Raw genomic sequence first — 23,599 nt, forward strand, 5'->3', positions numbered from 1 at the left:
GGATGAAAGCAGAGACCGCCTGGCGGAAGTTCTGGGCGGAAGCGGCCTCTGCCGTCAGGCACTCCGAGGGACGCCTGCGAGAGGCGTGCGCGGTTCCCATGGCAACAGACGCGGACGGGAACCACGCGAAGAGAGGTAAAGGGAGCCGCTGCCTCCTCCGCTTCTTCCCCCGAGATGCTGCCGGGGCTTCTAGTCCTCATGGGGCGCGTGGCTCGCCGGGGATCGAGAATGGGGGCGAGGCGCCTCCGTGGGGAGGGGAAGGGAGAAGGGGAACTGCCCGAGAGGCCATTCACACGTGCCCCATTTCCCTTACAGGACAGCGGGGTCGCCATGCAGCAGGCGGTCTGACCCTCCAGCAGCCCTGAAGCCACGAACCTTCTGCGGAGGTGAGAGCGGAGAATTGGGATTATTACCAGATCCATAGCACGTCTGAAGGCATCAAACCAACAGAAGTGGCCTGCCTAGGTCAGGAATGCAGAACCAGGGGCAGGTTGCCAGACTCCCGACTCTGGACAGCTCTGGCCAGCCTTTCCTGCGGTGAGGGATGAGGGGAGAGGCAGCCCCCCAAAACTCCTGGGGAGCCACAGCTTCCCCATCCCTGGCAGATGCAAAGGTGCCGTCTTGGGAAACTGGACTCTATAGGTTCTACTCGGTTGTATTTTAAAAGCAAAACACAGAGTACTAAATTAGAAACAAAAGAGTCCGACCAAATTGCCTCACACTTACTCCTTATTCCAGTGTTTTTCAACCACTGTTCCGCGGCACACTAGTGTGCGGCGAGATGTTGCCTAGTGTGCCGTGGGAAAAATTGAAAAATTACTTTATATATAGGCAATATAGGCACAGAGTTAAATTTTTTAACATTTTCTAATGGTGGTGTGCCTCGTGATTTTTTTCATGAAACAAGTGTGCCTTTGCCCAAAAAAGGTTGAAAAACACTGCCTTATTCTTCAGTCCTCCATCCTCTTGCTGTTTCCCCAAATCTACTGACCATTTCAAAACAAATACAGTGGTAGCTCGTGTTAAGTATGCTTCAGGTTTAAGAACTCCGCTTAAGAACAGAAATTGTGCTCTGGCGGCACAGCGGCAGCAGGAGGTCCATTAGCTAAAGTGGTGCTTCAGGTTAAGAACGGACCTCCAGAACGAATTAAGTACTTAACCCGAGGTACCACTGTATCTTATGACAGTATTCATGCCTCTTTGCACTCAGTTTTACAGGGGGAAGGTGGTCTGAAATGGAGTATATTATCGATGGCAAGTGACTCTCTACTGCAGGAGTCCAACTTCTTCCACGTAAATGGGTTAACTGCCACACGTGGAGCAGCTTGCAGCGCAAGCAGAAATGTAGGAACACAGTGTGTGCCTCCTGCAATTTATATCCTTTCCCCCATGCTAGCATACCTTCTTAAACAGAAACAAAATAAAAAATAAAAAATTCCTTCAAGTAGCACCTTAGAGACCAACTAAGTTTGTTATAGGTATGAGCTTTCGTGTGCATGCACACTTCTTCAGATACACTGAAACAGAAGTCACCAGACCCTTATATATAGTGAGGGAGTGGGGAGGGGTATTACTTAGAAGGCTGGTGGGAATGGGTGATTGGCTGATAGGTGTGGAAAACCTGTTGACGACTGTTAATGACTGCAATTGGTCTTACAGGAAAAAGCAAGGGGTGAGATGGCTAAAGATAGCTCTGTCATGTATAATGAGATAAGAATCCAATGTCTTTGTTCAGACCAGGTCTCTCCATGGTTTTAAGTTTGGTAATTAGTTGCAATTCAGCAACTTCTCTTTCCACTCTATTTCTGAAATTCCTTTGTATTAAGACAGCTACTTTGAGATCTTGTATAGAATGTCCTGGGAGATTGAAGTGCTCTCATACTGGTTTCTCTGTCTTGTGATTCCTGATATCAGATTTATGTCCATTTATCCTTTGGCGTAGGATTTGGCCTGTTTGTCCAATATAGAGAGCTGAAGGGCACTGTTGGCATGTGATTGCATACACAATATTGGCATGTGATTGCATACACAAGGTTCTTAAACTGAGACTGTAATTGAATCACATCCATCGCAGTCATACAGACTATCCATGTGGGTTATATATCCCTTTCAGATATATGCAGCAGCCAACAATCTGTGAGTCAGTGAGCAAGCCAGCCAAAATCAACATTTCAGCATGTCTGCAAACAAAGGACTCGCTCCAGTGCCGCCATCTACTCCAAAGCAAGAAAACAAAAAACAGAGAGATGCTTCTTCCTTAGTATCTGTCAGCAAGGATAGTAACGGTAAATATTGCAGCAAGTTGTCTAGTAATGTATAGCTGCAGCCAGGGTTGTGTTTTGTTGATTGCCTCTGTCTGCAGTGTTTGGATTCCTGAAAGTACTGTTGATATATTTGTAGGAGTAGGACCGTTTCTATTTGGTTCAGTTCAAGCACATTTTGGGCCTAACAAGATATGCGGTTGTTGCCATCGGAGTGCATGGGGAGAACAGGTCCTTCAGGAGTGTATCGGAGACAAGGAAGTAGGGCATGTGAGGGCTTTCGCTCGGGCACGACGGGAAATGGCTGACTAGTAACATCTCTCCCGATCCTTGCGGGGAAATCCAGAGGCTGCGATGGGAGTAAGCAGCCTCCCAACCTTCCCAGGAGTGTGGGAAGGACTGCCTCACCCGCAGTTGCCCCCTAAACCTGCTCCGACCCTGGGGGAAGGAGCGGGGGGGGGGGTCTGGGCGGATAGCACCCGCAGGGGGAGGAACTCCTGTACGCCACCCTGATCGTGCATGAGTCCCAACACTTCAAAATATAAATTAGTGAGATGTCTTGGGCATGCTTCAATATTATATTTAATAGTGTTGTCCCTATGTAATAAAGAGCTACATTGTTAATACTTGGAAGAGAATAAAAAGTGCTTTAACATGTTGATTTTGGCAAAGAGAGAACCCCTTGGACATTGATTGATCTTTATTAGAGGAATTTGGATGGTTTCCCAGAAATGACACAGTTTAATTAGGGTCACGCCATCTTGGCAGCTGCACAACACTGTATCACAGGGAGAGGCAAGCCTCAAATAATCTACAATATATGCACGTTTCATATAATTGGCAAACCCTCCTGAAAAGGTACAAGTGAAAAGCAGACGGGTGAGCAACAGCTGTGGAAAAGATGTTTGGATGTTATCGGAATTGAATGAAGACGGCGGCTTCCCCGTGATTAGGCTTTTGGAGTCAGTGTGTCAAGGGGCAAGGCGACCTAATGGTGATGGACTATGGACTTAAAACCACACAGAGACATTGTTTGCTTTGATCTATCTCGTTGTTTGCTTTGATCTGTCTCGTTGTTTGCTTTGATCTATCTCGTTTGTTGGAGTACATCAGAGGCTGTGAAAACACCGGAAGGGAACGAAAGCAATGGTAAACAGCTGATCAGACACCTCCTGCGTTTGAAGCATGGGGAAACAAATAATTAAATAATAATTTGGCAGAATTGGAATTTTTCTTTTTTTATTGATAATTGTATAAATAATTTGGAAAGTTTCAATGTGATTTTGATTGGCTGTTGTATTGAAAATTTTAATAAAAATGATTTGGCAAAAAAGAAAAAAAGGAAGTAGGGCATGTGGGGCTCAGGTTAAGAAGAAGTGGTTGGACCTGAATCCCTTGTGTCTGCTGTTTGTTATTGCCTAGAGCAGGAATATCAATTCTTTCACCTGGAGGGTCTATGTAGCATGGGCGGCACTTTGCCCAGGTCCTCTCAGTCCTGCCACATGGCTGTTTTCAGTGCATATACAGTATGTTGCAGTTTGATCAAAGAACAGAAATTAAAAGCATATCAGAATGTATCTCTCATGTGAGTCTTTGAGTGCTCCAAACACCTTTTAAAAATTCTGAGTATCGTGCACCTGTAAAGCAGAGCTTTCCAAACTTTTCATGTTGGTGACACGCTCTTTAGGCGTGCATCATTTCACGACACAGTAATTCAGTTTTACTAGCAAACCAGAGGTTAAACTGACCCCTTTCCAACCCCGGGAGGAGCGTGGGAAGCATTCACATAACACACCTACACACTACAGCTGACATACTAACATGTCACGACACATAGTTTGGGAAGCTCTGCCTAAAGTAAGAACTGGGGGTATGTAACATGGGCGCAGCCAGGATTTATTTTTTTTGGGAGGGCAGTCTTTATGTTGGGGGGGGGGGTAGAACTGAGTTATCTGTGATGCAATTGATCAGTTAGTTAAGCATATTTATTTATTTACTTGATGGGGGGCAGTTGTACTCCCCTGCACCTCCTGGCTTCACCCAGTGGATATTTTTCTCTGTTGCTGCTGCTCTTTTCCTCCTTTAGCAATCTCCTACTAAACAGTTACAGCAGGGGCTTCTATAACTTTACTTGAAGGCCAGTTTATATTGGGGATAGATACAGATTGTAAATGTTATTCTTGAGCACAAACATGAAATCAGTGTGATAGAATTGTCAGCTTTAAGGGTTTTTTTTGGGGGGGGAGGGTTGAGATAATCTTCTGCCACCACCAAATATTAACGGCTACTCTTGCTGTTTCTTTTTTTCTTTTTTCTAGAACTCCCTCAGTTAAGAGACAAGTCAGTTGCATTAGACAGTTCAAAGCCTCTTCCCACATCTTTACAGCGTGATTTCATCCCAGAAGAGATCTTCGTTGCACTCACCTCTGCTGCCAACCCAATCCCCTGTCCCAGTGTTTTAAGACCCCCCAAGAAAACAAAAAGTATAAAAGACTTTCAGGTGCATAAGTTCATCTCCAGTCTATGAATATTTGCTTTTTAAATACAAAATTTGCCACAAAACCCACTTGCTATAGATGTCTGCTGGTGACTGCGAATTATGCCAGGTGCACATAGACACCAGTATTTTAGGACAACACTTTGCAAGAGGGAGCATTATTTGGAACATAGTGGCATGAGAAATGCTTCAGAACCTTAACTTCACTGAATGGTGGGGGGCGGGGAGAGTACCGTATTTTTCGCGCCATAGGGCATACCGGACCCTAGGGCGCACCTCGTTTTTAGGGGAGGAAACAAGAAAAAATTTTTTTTCTGGTTTTCCTCCTCTAAAAGCCCTGTTGTTTTTTTAGGACCAGCTAAAAGTTTTACAGCTTTTTTGCAAAGGGAAAGCCCCCCCCCCTTTTTTGAGGATCAACTAAAAGTTTTGCAGCTTTTTTGCAAAGGGAAAAGCCCTGGTTTTTTTGAGGATCAGCTAAAAGTTTTGCAGCTTTTTTGCAAAGGGAAAAACCCTGTTTTTTTGAGGATCAGCTAAAGGTTTTGCAGCTTTTTTTTTGCAAAGGGAGAAAAGCAAAGCTCCTTTTGCAAAGGGGGAAAGCAAAGAGGAAAAGCCCTGTTTTTATGGGGTTCAACTCACATTTCTGCAGCTTCTAAAAGAAAGGGAGCCTTTTCTAGTTTCCAGACAGATAATCTAATCAGCCAGTCACATGTCGCTGGGGAAACAAACAACCTCCCTCTGCAGCACATTCAACAATGGAGGCCTGGGCAAGAGGGTGGAGCTGAAAGGGAGCCTGGGACTCTTATCTCTCTCCCGATCTCTTGCTGATCAGCTGCTCAGCGGGGTCCTTTCAACACCCCCTTTTCTCTTCATAAAATAAAAAGCATGATCCTCTTTTGGCCCCCGGGCAATTCAGCTCCAGGGACCACCTTTCGCTCCATAAGACGCACAGATATTTCCCCTTACTTTTTAGGAGGAAAAATGTGCATCTTATGGAGCGAAAAATACAGTAGTTGGGCCAAAGAACTTGCACTGTAAGGCAACTTAGAGTTTTATTAAGGAGATTTTAGTACTTCAGCTTTTGTTACTTATCATACATATCACAAACTGCTTTCAGCAACAGAAACTTTTGAGATTGGTTCAGTAAGAAACAAAGAAACAAGTCCTTGACAACGCTTTCGCCATGTTGTATAAATAAAGAACCCATCCCTTTATCGCATCTGTTTTTTGCATGTTCTCCTTCTTGTTTTTGATGTATATTTCACATGCATCTCTCGCCAGCTCATAAAAAGGCTTCAGCTAAGACTTAGAAGAAACAGCTGACAGGGTCTCACTGCTATGTGCATTTGTGTGTAATGTACCGTTAGGCTTATCAGTATTGGAGATTTAGTCTGCTTACCACCTAATCCCAAAGAACCTCTTGAACTATTCTTTTCTGTTCACTCTTCAGGGGTGCATTCGTACTACTGATGGGGTCTGGCAACATCCTGTACGCAGAAACAAGTTTCGATATCTGATACAGCATCCAATTTGCCTCACAGGAGCTGGAAGGTAATAGAATGGAATTAATAGGGTCCTGGCATGTCACATGCCTCTTTGTAGTAGTAGTAGTCCTAGGATTTGGGAGACATAGTGCAAAGCTGAAGGAGAGTGCTAGGGAAACACCCATTAAGTATGTTACACAAGAGTGGCTAACCCAAGGTGATGGTGTGATTGGAGCAGGAATGCCCATGAACCTAGCTATGACCCCAGAGCAGCTTTTGCTAACTTGGCGCCCTCCTGATGTTGTTGGATCCAACCCCTACCAGACCCAGCCAGTTGTGCTGGTGATCAGGGATGATGGGAGTTGTACTCCAAAACATAGGGGGGCACCAGGTTGGGGAAGGCTGTCCTAGAGTCTGCCTTTTGGTCTGTTTCCTCTTGCTGCTGCCTGCACCCACAGAGCCAAACCATTCCAGTATATGGGAGGTTGCATATGTTGCTCAGCATTCAGAAAACTGGCTCTGTTTCACACTTGGGTTTAACTTGTGACGCACTTGGCAAAAGCAGTGGCCACCACTGTTTGAAAACCACCCCTTTCAAGACCACAAGACCCTCCTTGTCGACACATTGTTCCACATAACACCGGTCCTGAGAGAGCTACATTGGCTCCCAGTACGTTTCCGAGCACAATTCAAAGTGTTGGTGTTGACCTTTAAAGCCCTATACAGCCTCGGTCCTGTATACTTGAAGGAGCGTCCTCCACCCCCATCGTTCAGCCCGGACACTGAGATCCAGCGCCGAGGGCCTTCTGTCGGTTCCCTCACTGCGAGAAGCAAAGCTACAGGGAACCAGGCAGAGGGCCTTCTCGGTAGTGGCACCTGCCCTGTGGAACGCCCTCCCATCACAGGTCAAGGAAATAAACAACTACCTGACATTCAGAAAATACCTGAAGACAGCCCTGTTTAGGGAAGTTTTTAACCTGTGATATTTTAATGTATTTTAATATCTGTTGGAGGCCGCCCAGAGTGGCTGGGGGGACCCAGCCAGATGGGTGGGGTACAAATAAATTATTATTATTATTATTATTATTATTATTATTATTATTATTATTATTATTTTATTTTAACTCATGGGTAGGACCAGAACCAGTGGCTTCAAGTTACAAAAAGGAGATTTTGACTATACATCAGAAAGAACTCGTGGACTCTTCCAACTCCACAGTTTTATGATTCTGTGTTACATGGCCATATTTATGAGGGTGGCTAACCATAATCCAGGCATTCAGGGAAAATGGGAAGGTTGTAGCTGCAGCAAGGGTTTTGAGGCAGAACAGTCAGGCAGAAAGAGGTAGACACACCATTGGGTTGAGATGGCAAAGGACTTGCCTTTGGACCAGATACTTAGTGAATTCATAACCGAACGATAGTTTTCTTTGTGTTTTTCAGGGATGTCTCTTTTCTGTATGACCTTGCTGCTGAGAAAGAGGCAAAGAATCCTCCCCCAACTCCTGTATCTCACAAAACTTCAACAAATTTGCAGCAGCAGGAACCCAGTGCAGCTAAACTTGTGAGTTGAATCTGACTCTGTATCGAGGTACTGTGGAATCAGCTTTTACAAATTCTTTCAGAATGCTGAGAGACAAAATGGACTTTGAGCTGAGCGTTGACTAGAGTGTTCTGAATTTTTCCCCACCCAGCATAATAATTTAAATCTGGAATGAGCAGTGGGAATTGAAAATGAAGACTTTACCATTTTTGTGTACCATGGTTTTCTAAGCTTGCTAAATTCATTCCCCAAAGCCACAAGGAGTCTGAGATGACATTTGCCTGTTTATTTTGTTTGGCTGAAAAAAATCTGTTAGAAAACATTTACCCACTGATTTCTAGGCTGTACATAATAGTCCTGTGCAGTTGTAGCACTTAATCACAGTTAGTTTTTCTTAAAGATGGTTAAGCACTTAATCTGAATAATTGCTCCAGCTGGAAGGCAGGCGTGTGGATAGGCAGGCAGACAAACAAACAAGCAGGCAGTTGGAAACCAAGCCAAGGCCTCCAGCGAGGGAAAGCAAGTCTATATATTTATTTTGTGGCGATCCACATAAACACGCCCGTATGCGAGTGGGATGCACATTAAGTGGAGGTGTGTGTGCCTGCATAAAAACCTAACTCTAAATATCTTCTTGGGAGTATGTGGATTCCTTAAGTCTCAAAGTACAGTGGCATATTTTAAGACCTTCTCTGTCTGTTCTGTCTTTAGCCAGCAAGTTTGGCAGACAGTCTTGTTCCAGAGGAATTTCATATTCTAAAGAACAGAGGTGTCCTGCGCTTGGAGTATTACGATGAGTGAGTGTTCCTGTACTACTTTTAATTGCTCCTGCATTGCATCCAGGAGTGATTCACTTGGCTAATAATAGCCTCCCAGCAGTGGACCTGCTACTGCTTACTTGGAGGGAACAGGTGAGGCAGTGGTGAGGCTGTGCCTGTGTACCAGCTGGAGCTCCAGGCAGTTCCACCGCCTTGCCTTGCCCCTCCATGTCCTGGTAAGCAGCAGTGACTCAGCTGCCAGGAGACTAGCGCTGCAGCTCCACCCCACCTGGCAAGCTGCTCCTGGATGCACCAACTAAAAGGGATGAAGTGGCAAGGCCAAAAGCACCTGCATCTGGGCAGGAAACCTATAAAAATTCTATTTCACCATTTTGCCGAGTTCAACACTTCACATTTTTAAACTAACGAATGCTCAACTTGCATATATTCTCAGACAGAGACCCAGGAACTGAAAATGCCACCCAAACTGACTTCCTCATGGATGGCCAGGCAGTATAATGAAGTCGGTATCAGTTAGAATTAGATTTTTTAAATAAAAAAATCTCAAACATAGATGAGAACGAAGGAAACTGCAGGCAAATTTGTTTACTGTGGATTAATTAACAGAGCCCAGAGGCCAGAAATCTGAATTAGGACTCGAAAGCGTGAATCAGGGTTGCACGCTGCCCGTTGGGCATCTCTGATCTGGCATTTTTCTCCCAGCCTGATTCACTTCTTGTACTGGAGTTAGACTGGAGAGAAAATAAATCTGGCACAAGGTGGGAAAAGAACAAGGACAAACATGGATGCATAATCACATCTAGCCTAGCCCTTCATTTGGGCCCCATTTCTGCATGAGAAATATATACCAGATTACCATTCCCCAGCCCCACTCTTTTCCTTACTCAGATTCATTGTGTCAGGAAACGGCCTCTACTCACAAGTAGAACTCTGGCAGAGACACATGTTCCCTCCTTCCTGGGCGATTGTTCAGGAGCTTCTTGGCTTCTTCAGCCCCCGGACATCATAGTGATTAATGTGGGAGTACATCAACACACTCTTAGGCATCTGCAGAGTTTTGCGCAGTTGTGTAACAGACCACAACAACCAGCATGTTGGCTAATCTACTTTATTACATATATACACAGTCGGAGCACTTCAACATGGCTCTCTCTCTCTAGCATCAGACAGCAAAGAGGAAGAACAAAGGACAATAGTCCCACTTAAGGGAACACAGTAAGACAAAACATCCTGTCTTCCATCACTTCCCACCCACTTCCCACTCTGTGGAAACAAAACACATACCCAGTCACGTGAAATACAATAAACCCATGACTGCACACAGGGGAATGAATCTCACAACACATTGTTGTTGTTTTATGTCACTGTGAGTCTCATTGTAACAGAGAACTTCTTCAATTAATTCACTTGCCTGCAACAGAGTGGCCCATCTCTTATTCTAATGTATTTTTTAAAATTTATACAATAAAAATAAAGTAAATGGTTGAGTCCAAAGAGATTTTTCAAGTAGTCTATTGCTGTTAACACCATCATTGTTAATCTATTGCAGTAAATATACAACCCTACTTGAAGATGATGAAAACAGACTGCGGGTTTTCCCATCCATGTGAGTGACACTCTGAATCAAGATGCTTTTGGTAGAGCGTGCTATAGAATGTGTTGTAAATCAGAGGCATGTCCCTTTCCTGCTGCCTTGTTAGGAAGCCATCTGGGAGGCTGGAGGTCCTGCAGCTGATGAAGGTGATGGACACCATGCTGGAAAGGGCTGGAACAAATAATAAGGATGTTGGCGTAACAGGGGTTTCACAGGTAAATAATTCCTGCCAATCCTGATTCATCTTCCTTAATATTGCCCACTTCTAGTTATACTGTACATCATTGCTGGTGAACCTCTAGTTTATGGGCCTCATTAGGCCTGCAAGACCTCAGAGGCTGTCCCCCAGCCATTTGGGGCAAGCAATGTCCACCTACCCTAGACCTGACGTCATATAGAATCATAGAATCATAGAGTTGGAAGAGACCACAATGGCCATCCAGTCCATATGAGAGTTCAAGCTGCAGCTCTGGCTAAAGGAAGGGGAATTGGCAATGCACTCTGAAGTATGCTACCGATTCTTCCTTTGCATCAAAGTCATCATCACTTTTTGAACTTGGCACTCTTTTCCATTGCCTTGCCATGACAACGGAAAAAGGTGCCACATTAAAAAAACCACACCTGACTTTTTGATGCAAAGAAAGAAGCAGGAGTTCACTCTCAGGGCATTCCCAATTCTTCCTTTGCATCCCTGGCTTAGATTTAAGATGCACCTGCAAGGGAGCATGGCTTAAATTATAGCCAGGCTATGAAGGAATAATCTGGTGCACTCCTGATTCTTTGCTTTCAAGAAGAATCAGTTGAAAGAATAAGCCCTGCCCCACTCAAAGTGGTTGATGCTGGGATTCAGTTTAGGGTTCCCACTCTGGCTGCACATGCTAACTAGGAACAGTTGACTCTCAGGTTGAAAATTAACAGGTTGAAAATCAGAGCCAAGTACTCTGCTCCTGAACATTTTATGCCAGTTGTTCTGCCAGAAACAGAGGTTCACATGGATTCCGACAAGGCAAAGAACAAAGATTTGCTCCTTCATAACATACCGTATTTTTGCTCCATAAGACGCACCTAGTTTTTAGAGGAGGAAAGGGGGAAAGCCCTGTTTTTCTGAGGATCAGCTCAAAGTGGTGCAGCTTCTTTTGCAAAGGGAAAAGCCCTGTTTTTTTGAGGATCAGCTCAGTGGTGCAGCTTTTTTTGCAAAGGGAAAAGCCCTGTTTTTTTGAGGATCAGCTCAAAGTGGTGCAGCTTTTTTTGCAAAGGGAAAAGCCCTGTTTTTTTGAGGATCAGCTCAAAGTGGTGCAGCTTTTTTGCAAAGGGGAAAGCCCTGCTTCTTTTGAGGATCAGCTCAAAGTGGTGCAGCTTTTTTTGCAAAGGGAAAAGCCCTGTTTTTTTGAGGATCAGCTGAAAGTGGTGCAGCTTCTTTTTCAAAGAGGAAAAGCCACGTTTTTATGGGGTTCAACTCACAGTTCTGCAGCTTCTAGTCCTACAGCCATTTCTAGTCCTACAGTCACATGTCCTACAGTCACATGTCGCTGGGGAAACAAACAGCCTCCCTCTGCATTCAACCATGGAGGCCTGGGCAAGCGGCTGGGGCTGGAAAGGGAGCCTTATCTCTCTCCCGATCACTTGCGGAACAGCTGTTCAGTGGCTTCCTTTCAACACCCCCTTCTCTCTTTGTAAAAAAAAAGAGCACGGTCTGTTTTTGGCCCTAGGCAATTCGGCTCCAGGGACCATGCATTTGCTCCATAAGACGCACAGACATTTCCCCTTACTTTTTAGGAGGGAAAAAGTGCGTCTTATGGAGCGAAAAATACAGTGATTTATTTAAAGTTACAGGTAGGTAGCCGTGTGGTTTGCTGTGGTCGAAACAAAATTAAAAATTAAAAAATTCCTCCCAGTAGCACCTTAGAGACCAACTAGGTTTGTTATTGGTATGAGCTTTCATGTGCATGCACACTTCTTCAGATTTTTATTTAAAGGCAGGGTAGAACAAAAGCAGGCAGCTGATGTCCCTTCAGTCATGGGAATGTAATAGCAAGAGATGGAGGCTCCAAGAGCAAGCCATGGCACATACCATGGCCCTGGTCATTGCGGGTGCTCCAGAGACTTGTGTACTTTTAGCTTAAATTATTCACACTTTCATTTGATTACCTTTTGTATGTGATGCAGGCCTTCACTGAAGTCAAATTCACCCCAAGACGCAGGGGGACTGCGTATGATACATACTGTCATTCTTCTCCTGCATACTTTGAACTTACATGAAGCTTGCCAGGATGGTTTTTCTATTAGCCTTTTTCTATTAGCAGTTCTCTAAGGTGTCAAGGTTGGGAAGCGGGTGGCGCTGTGGTCTAAACCACTGAGCCTAGGGCTTGCCAATCGGAAGTTCGGCGGTTCGAATCCCCGCGACGGGGTGAGCTCCCGCTGTTCGGACCTAGCTCCTGCCAACCTAGCAGTTCGAAAGCATGTCAAAGTGCGAGTAGATAAATAGGTACCACTCCGGCGGGAAGGTAAACGGCGTTTCCGTGCGCTGCTCTGGTTTTGCCAGAAGCGGCTTAGTCATGCTGGCCACATGACCCGGAAGCTGTACGCCGGCTCCATCGGCCGGTAAAGCAAGATGAGCGCCGCAACCCCAGAGTCGTTCACAACTGGACTTAACTGTCAGGGGTCCTTTACCCTTTACCTTTTTAAGGTGTCAAGAAATAATAGTTACTAAAGCATTGGGTGCTCAGGTCCTGAGGATCCTGATACTATCCATGCTTCCAAGTAACTGATTTCTTAACACTGTTGCTCATCTTGCTCTTCCTGGTTTAAAGCTTTCTGTGTCACTGAAGCAGTCTTTTGTTTCATTGGCCTTGTCCTGGATTCATATACATATTGCTGTAGAGTTTGGACATACTTCTTTCCTGACTTATCAGGTGTTTTGTTGCCATTAAGAGGCTTGTTGTTGTGTGGTCAAAGTGAAAGAATAAGCGGAAGTAATCTTAGATTACCCGATGGAGAGAATTAATATACTGGAGTACAACATGGAATCTAGTAGTTAGGCAGACATAGCATTTTAAGAATGGTAGGGGAGGTTTGATAGCACTTTCACTGCTATGTAAATTATTTAATAACTAGTGCTTTAAACCCATTAAATTAACGGGCGCTAGAACATTCCTCCCGGCGTCTCTTCCGTCTCTCTCTCTCCTCCGCCGCCCGTGCTCCCTCGGCTACCTTCCGGTCTTCCGCCCGGCCACGCTCGCTCCCGCCATGGGTCCCCCCGGCTCCCTCGCCGCGCAGCCTTTCCGTTCCGCCCTCCGGCTCCCTCTCTGCCTCACCCGCCATGCTTCGTGGCTGGGCCGCCCCCAGGAAAGAGCCGCCTGGGGGTTTCTGCTTGATCCCTGGGAGATCCCGGGGCCCCTGCGCTCCCTTGCTCCCACCTGGTAGGCGCCGTAGTTGCTCTCGGGGTCGCTGAGCGGCGCGCAGCATGAAGTCTCTGCGTTCCAAGTCCCAACGGCTGTCTGTGGGGCACATGCGCAGTAGCGCAATCCCACGGACACAGGGACTGGACGCAGAGACACTTGCACTTTATTAGTGTAGATATAATATTTAAGATAAGGGCCAAACATATATGCAAACAAAGACATTTGTGATTTAAAAATATCCACCTGATAAATGAAGAACATGACTGAAACATTTAACTGACTGGAATTAATCTGTTAATTTAAGTAATGTATATGCCTTCTTTCAATAAAAATACTTTCAAGGTTGCTTAGAAAAAAAAGCAATTAGAAACCCCAATGATGACAACAGACATTTGGCCAATAAAGGCAGTATGAAACAGCTCGTGCTTAGCTCTACAAAGATCACGACTTCTTTCTTGCCTCTTTCCCAAGATGCACAATGTCCTGGAGGTGCTTAAGGTGGAACAGAACATCTACAACATAGTGTTTCATGAAATCATCCGACAAGTCAGTGTGGACTGTGCAGAACGGGGAGAGCTCCTTTCCAAGCTCAGGTCAGCGATCTAAAGAGCTCAGCACCTTAAAATTAGTCCTGCAAGAAGAGGAGTATGTGACTGTTTTGGCTTGCACTGCAGGGTTGAGTGTCTGTGCAATTATATACAAGTGCAGAAAAAACACAGCTTGTGGTACTGCACTAGACACAGAAGTCGGCTTTCTGGGAATGTTGCTTTTTTTTTTTTTTGATTTTTTTAAACTACTTGCTAGTCCATGTGATATCACATCCCACATTCTTTATTTCCTCTTTCAAGACGTGCTTGAAAGCGTGTGGGAAATGCCTGGTGAAATGTGAGAGAGCCGGGGTGTCTGAATATGATTCCTGGGGTCAGGAGGCAGGTCATTGTTCCCCTGCATGCCATCTCCATGGATAGCAGAAGAATAATTGTAAAGCTGCAGCATTTTGCCGCACTGCAAGAGGGCCCTAGAGCGGAAGTCAGCTGTCTTTGTCATCTTTCTTTGACACATTTTAAATTTAAAAAAAAATCCTTCCACCTTGATTTGACTCAAGTTGTCGCTCACGCACCTCAAGAAATGTATTCATAATCTATTAATTTAACAAAGAGCAAGCAAGCCCAAACATTAGCAAAGTATTAAACGAAACCCTAATACATATCTCAAGGATTATTACATTTTAATAATGCTGCATGATGATTCCAGTCCACGCGATGACAAAGATAGCTGACTTCTGCACTAGGGCTCTTTTGCAGTGCTGAAACATGCAATCAGCTGGAAATGGAATTTAAATGTTGGTTTTGCATAGTGTAAGGACGTTCAGTGGCTGCTCATGAGTAAAACGCCAAATGCAGAACTTCTAAACTAAGTTCTTTATTGTGCAAGTTATTTACAGTGGAGCAAAAGTTCAAACGTCCATCTCATCCCTCCGCAGAGTCCAGGAATGAACCCTTCCGGTTCTTTGTCCAGCAAAAGAGGCGCGGGATTCTAAACCCACGCCTCCTCCTGCCACGTCCTTCCCGTCTGCGCCCTCAGAGCGTGGGAACCTGACCCCGTTCCCCGCTATCCCCTCGGCGTTCAGGCTCTGCCATCCTTTCAGAGCCCCTGCACCGCCTTCCTGTCTCTAACTCCCCCTCCCCGCTGGAGGAATGGTCGCTTCTGGCGGAGGAGGGGGAGGATGAACTAGTAAATAGCGGAGGGGGTTCTCTATATTGCAAATGGTCCTGCGACTCTACCACCCGCGGGGAGGGGGGTTTCCTGACACATGGGTTCAGCTAGTGCTAGTTTTCCCATAAGGACATATGGAGGGCATTACATTGGCTATCCCTCTCGTACACCAATATATTTCCTGAGGTTATAATATTGATGGGTGTCAGGACAGATAAGGCAGTTTTGCTTATCAACTTGTTTTCAGCATTCTGAGCGTATTGAGAGTTCTAACTACTTGCGTGTACAAAGGTTTATTCTATATCTATTGTTCCCCAACTATTTTCAGAAAGGATTCTCTCTTTAAATGATTGCTTAGCAAATACGCTTGAGTGAAACAGGGCTATTCCCCCGCCGCCTCACTTTTTCTGACATCGTCTCTCCTACAGACAAAGATACGTTGAGCTGCTGGAACGAATTCCAAGACAGATGAAAAATCTCTACAGAGAAATGATGGCACAGAGAGTAATGGACAAACACATTACAGATGAACTATTCCATTTCAAGGAAGCTATTGGAAAACTGACAAGGTGTTGATATTGGCTGGTGTTTGTATTCAACTTTGCGAGTGAAAGTTGTGATTGTACACGGCAGCTGAGGGTATTGCTCTGTTCAACTGCAGGGAGCTTAATACCATCCGAGAACATGACCGCAGAGTCACTGTTGAAGCAGAGAAAGCCTATGAGGACCTGGCAAAGGCAGTACAGGATTCCGAGATGAATGCAAAGTGAGTTCCAGATAAGATTGGAAGCAAGGGTTGCCGTAGGAGAATAGTAGAACGCCTTTATATTTATATCTCGTGTCGTTACCCTTTCAGCCTTTTGGATGAATATCGTGAACTGTATGAATTGCAGAGAGCAAGACTTGAGGCCCAGATCCACCAGTTAACTCAAGAAAAAGAGCTGTGGAGCAATGCTACGTATGAGTTGGCTCTCAAGGTAGCTGGCAAAAGAGGCATTTGTGTGTTTCTGCTTTTGATAAAAATGCTGTTCTCTCCCCGTTATGTGCGGTGCCTCTGCTAGAAGAACCTTTAGATTGTTTTGGCCGCTTCTGTTACTTTATCATTTATTAAACTAAAATTAACTAAATGTAGTTACAGATTTGTATCTCCTTTATAACAAATTACCGTATATTCCGGCGTATAAGACGACTGGGCATATAAGACGACCCCCAACTTTTCCAGTTAAAATATAGAGTTTGAGATATACTCGACCACAGATTTTCCACCCGGTGTATAAGACGACCCCCAACTTTTGAGAAGATTTTCCTGGATTAAAAAGTAGTCTTATACGCCAGAATATACTGTATTTCCATTTTACAGAGGGCAACAAAGAATAGGCACATTGCATTTCATTCTCTGCTAGCTGTGTAGTTTTTTTAAAAAATATATCTCTACAGCTGCAAGTAAGTCAGGGATCGCCAACATGGTGTCTGCGGGCACCAGTGTGCCCACCATTTCCGCCTATGGAGGTCTAAGTCGGGTAGGCAACCTAAGGCCCGTGGGCCAGATGTGGCCCAATCGCCTTCTCAATCCGGCCCATGGACAGTCCGGGAATCAGCGTGTTTTTACATGAGTAGAATGTGTGCTTTTATTTAAAATGCACCTCTGGGTTATTTGTATGGCATAGGAATTGGTTCACCCCCCCCCCAAAAAAAAATACTGTATATTCTGGCGTATAAGACTACTTTTTAATCCAGGGAAATCCAGGAAAGTCAGGGGTTTTAATCCAGGAAAGTCAGGGGTCGTCTTATACGTCAGGTGGAGAATCTGCGGTCGAGTATATCTCTAACTCTATATTTTAACTGGAAAAGTTGGGGGTCGTCTTATACGCCCAGTCGTCTTATATGCCGGAAAATGCGGTATATAGTCTGGCCCACCACATGGTCTGAGGGATGGTGGACTGGCCCACGGCTGAAAAAGGTTGCTGACTCCTGGTCTAAGTAAATATATTTTCAAAAATGGCCAGGAATCTGTTTGCTCTTTCAGCTGAGTTCCTGCTTGAACTGATTCAGCCTCTTCTACAGCAGACAACTCCCCAAACATGCCCTGTTTTCATTGGATGCCAGGATTGGACACCCACCATCCCATTTTGGACAGAGGGGTGAAAGGCATGAATGAACATTAATTTCTGTGATAACAGTTTCTTGGTAGAGCTGTCACACAATTATAAAGTCTGGTTGAGCAATCTTGTGGGCCTTCCAGCCAATGACCCACTTCTGCTGGCATAAGTTAGTTGCCATCCTATGTACTCCCAATACAAAAAATGTTGAGAAAATACAAGCACTACAGAACACAAAGCAGCCACTCATCCAGTGACCTTGGCAACAGTGACAGTGTTATGACTGAATACCATTTCTTTTCTTTGAATTGTGGTACTTTGGAGTAGCGGCCAAGAACAACATCTGGCATAGGGTTTGGCCTGTTTGTCCCATATAGAGAGCTGAAGGGCACTGTTGGCATTTGATGGCATACACATTGTTGGAAGATGAGCAATTAAATAGTCCTGAGATGGTATGTTTGATGTTGTTGGGGCCAGTAATGGTGGTGTCTCATAGACAACAGTGCCCTTCAGCTCTCTATACTGTATTGGACAAACATGCCAACCCTACGCTAAAGGATAAATGGACATAAATCGGACATCAGGAATCACAAGACAGAGAAACCAGTAGGAGAACACTTCAATCTCCCAGGACATTCTGTACAAGATCTCAAAGTAGCTGTCTTACTACAAAAGACTTTCAGAAATAGACTGGAAAGAGAAGTTGCTGAATTGCAACTTATTACCAAACTTAAAACCATGGAGAGACCCGGTCTGAATAGAGACATTTTATTCTTATCTCATTATACATGATAAAACTATCTTTAGCCATCTCACCCCTTGCTTTTTCCTCTAAGACCAATTGCAGTCGTTAACAGTCGTCAACAGGTTTTCCACACCTATCAACCAATCACCCATTCCCACCACCCTTCTGAGTAATACCCCTCCCCACCCTCTCACTATATACAAGGGTCTGGTGACCTCTGTTTCAGTGTATCTGAAGAAGTGTGCATGCAAACGAAAGCTCATACCAAGAACAAACTTAGTTGGTCTCTAAGGTGCTACTGGAAGGGGAAAAAATTATTTTGTTTTGACTACAGCAGACTAACACGGCTACCTACCTGTAACTACCGTAGTTGTCTCAGTGTTATCATGTAATGCCAGTAGGTGTCCTCTTGAAAAGACATTCTCCACCTTCTCTCCAAAGAGAAGGGTTCTTCTAAGAGGGTGTCTGCCACTCACAGGTGCTGGGTTGTGATGCATGCATGAGTTGTATCGGGTGTCAGAAGAAATATCCCTTCTATAAGAAGGAAGAATGCTGCGAAGAAGACATTTGCCACCTGTGGTTGGGTTTTTTTAACACTTAAAACATGCTGCTCAGATTAACTGAGAATCACTTTTTAAAACCGATCAGCACTTTTAAATTAGTTTTACAGCTTCGTTGACGAAACGCCTCAAAGCCTAAGCTGTGCTGTGCATGTCGCCCCATGGAACTCAGTGGAAAGTGTGTCTAGGGCTGTGCTGTACTTTGAAAATTTAATTCTTGACCGTCTCATCTTGGCTGTCTCATGAATATCCCTTAACTTTCCCCCTCTCCATCCCTTTAATCACCTTATGTTCCATTTCAGGTCATTGAAAAGAACAAGCTGATCTTGGCTCGCCGAATGTATGACAGTGAAAAGGCTTGGGTTAAAGGCATGAGGCATTTCATTATGATGTTGGCATCACAGGTAGAATTGCTTGCTTGCTTGTTGTTGTTGTTTAGTCATTTAGTCGTGTCCGACTCTTCGTGACCCCATGGACCAGAGCACGCCAGGCACTCCTGTCTTCCACTGCCTCCCGCAGTTTGGTCAGACTCATGTTGGTAGCTTCGAGAACACTGTCCAACCATCTCGTCCTCTGTCGTTCCCTTCAGAGGACGAGATGGCTGGGCAGTGTTCTCGAATTGCTTAAGAGCACCTAACTGGGAAAGGGATGTCAGCTAGTTTTGTTTGTTTGTTCCAGAATGGCTGTGTGTGAAAGGCTGGTACTACTGGATCCTTGGCTGTCGCTTGAGGCTCGAGTACCTTCTATGAGCTTCAGCTGCTGACTCTAAGATAAAATACAAAACCGTGTATATCACTGGATGGAAATGTATTAATATGGAAGTAAACCGACAATATCATCATACAAAAAGCATTCATAGATATTTCCTCAGAGGCAAAGCCTATATATGCTTTAAAACATCCAAGTGCTGGTACAAAGTGCAATATACAAAGTGCAATATAATGTTCAATATAATGTTAAAGATGGTTATGCAAAAGTCTATAAGACGCATGGGTCCATCCTCCCAATGTTGGAGAAGGTAACACAAAGTCTCTCAAACATGTGTCAAGGTCTGGACTTTATCATCAAATCAGAACTAGGATATTAAACATAGCTAAGCTATTCAAAGTGCCTCAGACTCCCATCATTCCAATATAGCTAATCTATCCTAGTTCTGATTTGATGATAAAGTCCAGACCTTGAAGAAACTGCTGGTGAAACGGGAAGTTTTGAAGCTGGCCACCCGTCGGGAGGACATACCCACATGTTTGAGAGACTTTGTGTTACCTTCTCCAACATTGCTTTTTGTATGATGATATTGTCGGTTTACTTCCATATTAATACATTTCCATCCAGTGATATACACGGTTTTGTATTTTATCTTAGGTACAGATACCGTGACTGTCTGTTGTTGTTTCAGCTGCTGACTCAGCTGTGCCCCTATCTAGACAAGGATAGCCTAATCTCTGTCATCTATCCTCTGTCAACCTCTAGGTTAGATTACTGCAATGTGTTGTACATAGGGCTGCCTCTGAAGACAGTTCAGGAACTTCAGCTGGTGCAAAAGTCAGCGGCCAGGTTGCTCACCCCCGGGGCAAGATGGTTTGAGCATATTATACCAATCCTGGCCTGACTGCACTGGCTGCCCATTAGTTTCTGGGCTCAATACAAAGTGCTAGTTTTGACCTATTGTAAGGACGTTCAGTGGTTGCTCATGAGTAAAGCGCCACTTCTAAAAACTAAGTTCTTTATTGTAAACATCTATGTACAGTGGAGCAAAAGATCAAACGTCCATCCCATCCCTCCGCAGAGTCCAGGAATGAGCTCTTCCTGTTCTTTGTCCAGCAAAAGAGGCGCGGGGTTCTAAACCCACGCCTCCCCCTGCCACGTCCTTCCCGTCTGCGCCCTCGGAGCGTGGGAACCTGAGCCCGTTCCCCGCTATCTCTCTGGTGCTCAGGCTCTGCCATCCTCCCAGAGCCCCTGCACCGCCTTCCTGCCTCTAACTCCCCCTCCCCGCTGGAGGAATGGTTGCTTCCAGTGCTGTCGGGGGGGAGGACGAACTGGTAATCAGCTTAGGGGGTTCTCTATACTGTAAACGCTCCCGCGACCCTACCAGCCGCGGGGAGGGGGGTTTCCTGACACCTATAAAGCCTTAAATGGTCAGGACCATAATACCTCACAGACTGCCTCTCGCCATATGAACCAGCCCGGACCCTGTGATCATAATCTGAGGCCCTTCTTCATGTGGCTCTTCCATGAGAGGCTTGGAGAGTGGCAGCATGGGAACAGGCCTTTTTTGTGGTGGCTCCCCATTTGTGGAATGCTCTCCCCAGGGAAGCAGCAGCTGAAAATGTTTCTCCATAACCAGGCTTTTGGCTGATTAAACATTTTATGGCCCTTAAAATGTGTTTGTGGGAAGGGGGGATTATTGATCTGCTTTTGTTTTCCAATGTAGTTTGTGGTCCCGTGTTGTATTTTTCTGTTGTGAACTCCATGTTAGTTGGGCCCAGGCTGGCAAAATGGTTAAAAAGCTGGTAGTGTTGACTGGCAGCAGTGCTTCATATGATTAAAAGCCTATGTCCCAGTCTAAATATATCCAGTGAAGCATGTTTGAATGTCAGTGCTGCACCTGTAAGATTTTAGCTGTGCGTACTTTGTAAATATGCATAGTATTATTTGCTTAGCAATTTAGATGTCTGCTGTAAGCAGGCTTTTATGATTATTTTGATCTTTATGACTTTTTAAAAATCTATTTTTTTCTTATGGATTCTTTCTCTACTCCCCCCAATCCCATTTTTCTCTTGTGATTCATTCAGGACGCTACCGATCTTTCCACTCTGCAGGAGCTGACACAGGAGTTTCGGGAACGGGTGGGCCAAATTGGCACAGAAGTGGAACAAACCGAAGAAACCAGTAGGGACAGGGCTAGGAGTATTCAGAATGGTTTGGCTGGTTGGCTCAGTTACTTCCAGAATCATGTTCTGTGAGTCTCAAGGAATGATCCTTTATTATTGGGGGTGGGCCCTCTGTGCTGCCTTCCACATTCACTGGAGCAGTACATGGTCAAAGGTCAATTTTTAAAGGGTGCCACTATATGTACCGGTACTTGGTTTAAACATCAGGTTGCCATCAGCACTGAGCTAACACTGATTTCACATAGTATCATCAGTATCATCAATCCTGAAATCTGTGTAAGGTTTACTCCTTAGCTATCTTTGAAATACCTGGTTTATTTACAGTTATAGAAGCAGAACCTATTAGAAGTAAGCAGATAACCGTGCAACAGGCAGAGAATCCACCAAACCTGCCTGTATTTCTCAGAGAATTATATCCACACAAGTTGCTTCATAGTCAAGTTGCTTCTCCCTAAATTCAAACTGGAAAGCTCTCTCTGAACTATTTCTTGCTCTCTCCTAATTGCTGTTAGGTGCGGCATTGCAAAGGCCATCAATGAATATTCAAGTTCATTTTTCAAATCCCTAAACTGACCAAGCGATGCATTAAGCCAGGGATGGTGACCCTGTGTGGCACTCCATATATCAGCCCTAGTCAGCGTAGGGAGTGCTCAGGGCTGATGGGAGCCCTCATCATTCAATATTTGGGGGGGGGGGGCAGGCCATGTTTACATCCACGAATTAAGCAAAGCCACAATGATAAAACCCATTCAGAGTAATTTCCAAACAATAGGCTCTTGAAAGTGGTTCAGTTTCTTTCTTTGTGTCTCAAGCAATATATGCATACAGCAGGAGTTTATTCCGATTTTAGACACCCTGGACAAGAGTGTGTATTCTTTGCAATATAATTCCCACCTCTTCTCTTTGACTTCCCAGTGGAAAAGGAACTTACACTTTTGGAAAAGGCGCCTCTTTATTGGATCAAATCCTTGTGGATCTAAAGGTCTGGGAAAAGGTAAGGGGTTTCCAGTACCAATCACAATGAAAACGGCATTAAATGTTATTATGTATTGGGTATTTAGATGTCTCTCCTGCAGGTACCATGCTTGCTTGTAGGCAGCAGACCATGCATCACTTTATTTATTGTCCTTAAATGTTCTTCTGCCTTAGGAAGCTAAAAGTGGCTTGTGTGGCCATTCAGTCCCTAATTTGGACTGCTTCTGCTAATGTTTATCAATGCATTCATCGACTCATATTATCACTGCAGCCAGTAAAGGGCAAGCTTGATATGGCATAGGAGGAGTGTGAAATTCCCCTGCTTACTGCAGCTGTAGGGCAGGGCTCTGAATTCAAGGAAAGCGGCAGTCTTAGCATGGTGTTGAATTTCATGTTTCTCCTCGGATGTGTGTGTGTGTGTGTGTGTGTGTGTTTTCACCAAAATTACCTCTGCTGCTTCACTCCTCTCCATTTTGTGTGAAAGGGCACCAGTTATGTGTTAGCTTTTTTCTTCTGTGTGGAGGAAAGCAGCATAGGGGAGGGCAGAGCAAGTCTTACCAGGCCCGTTGCTCTCGGGGAAAAGGTTGAGTATCCCCACATCACTCCTTACTTCAGTCAAATTTGGAGCCTCCAAAAGGAGCAAGGGTTGACTTTCTGTAAGTTATAAACAAACAAACAAAGAAACAAAGATAGATAGATAGATAGATAGATAGATAGATAGATAGATGGATGGATGATAGATAGATAGTGGTACCCTTCCAGTGCCCACGATTTCACATCTTGTTTGGTCCTAAAATCGTTAGGCTTTCCGGGTCATGTGGCCAACATGACTAAACTGCTTCTGGCACAACGGGACACAGTGACAAGTGCCAGAGTGCACGGAAATGCCATTTAGCTTCCCACCACAGCGGTACCTATTTATCTACTTGCACCGGTGTGCTTTCAAACTGCTAGGTTGGCAGGAGCTGGGACAGAGCAATGGGAGCTCACCTTGTTGCGTGGACTTGAACTGAAGCATACAGTCCTTGAGAAAGGTTTCAGGAAATCATGGCAT

At 44.8% G+C, this 23,599-nt stretch overlaps 1 protein-coding gene across 1 annotated transcript in view; it reads left to right on the forward strand.

Annotated features, from left to right (window-relative positions):
* Positions 1 to 315: 315 nt before the first annotated feature.
* Positions 316 to 23,599, forward strand: part of AXDND1 (axonemal dynein light chain domain containing 1) — a 44,675-nt gene continuing 21,391 nt past the window's right edge. The window contains exons 1-15 of the mRNA XM_033151300.1: positions 316 to 386; positions 2,114 to 2,285; positions 4,580 to 4,761; positions 6,206 to 6,306; positions 7,683 to 7,803; positions 8,494 to 8,579; positions 10,111 to 10,167; positions 10,262 to 10,370; positions 14,028 to 14,149; positions 15,701 to 15,841; positions 15,934 to 16,038; positions 16,129 to 16,249; positions 18,979 to 19,080; positions 21,472 to 21,638; positions 22,486 to 22,564. Coding sequence (XP_033007191.1) covers positions 2,177 to 2,285; positions 4,580 to 4,761; positions 6,206 to 6,306; positions 7,683 to 7,803; positions 8,494 to 8,579; positions 10,111 to 10,167; positions 10,262 to 10,370; positions 14,028 to 14,149; positions 15,701 to 15,841; positions 15,934 to 16,038; positions 16,129 to 16,249; positions 18,979 to 19,080; positions 21,472 to 21,638; positions 22,486 to 22,564 — 1,602 coding nt within the window. The 5' untranslated portion in view covers positions 316 to 386; positions 2,114 to 2,176. The remainder of the gene's footprint in view (positions 387 to 2,113; positions 2,286 to 4,579; positions 4,762 to 6,205; positions 6,307 to 7,682; positions 7,804 to 8,493; positions 8,580 to 10,110; positions 10,168 to 10,261; positions 10,371 to 14,027; positions 14,150 to 15,700; positions 15,842 to 15,933; positions 16,039 to 16,128; positions 16,250 to 18,978; positions 19,081 to 21,471; positions 21,639 to 22,485; positions 22,565 to 23,599) is intronic.

This window comes from Lacerta agilis, chromosome 6 (assembly GCF_009819535.1).
Source record: "Lacerta agilis isolate rLacAgi1 chromosome 6, rLacAgi1.pri, whole genome shotgun sequence".
Lineage (NCBI taxonomy): Eukaryota > Metazoa > Chordata > Lepidosauria > Squamata > Lacertidae > Lacerta > Lacerta agilis.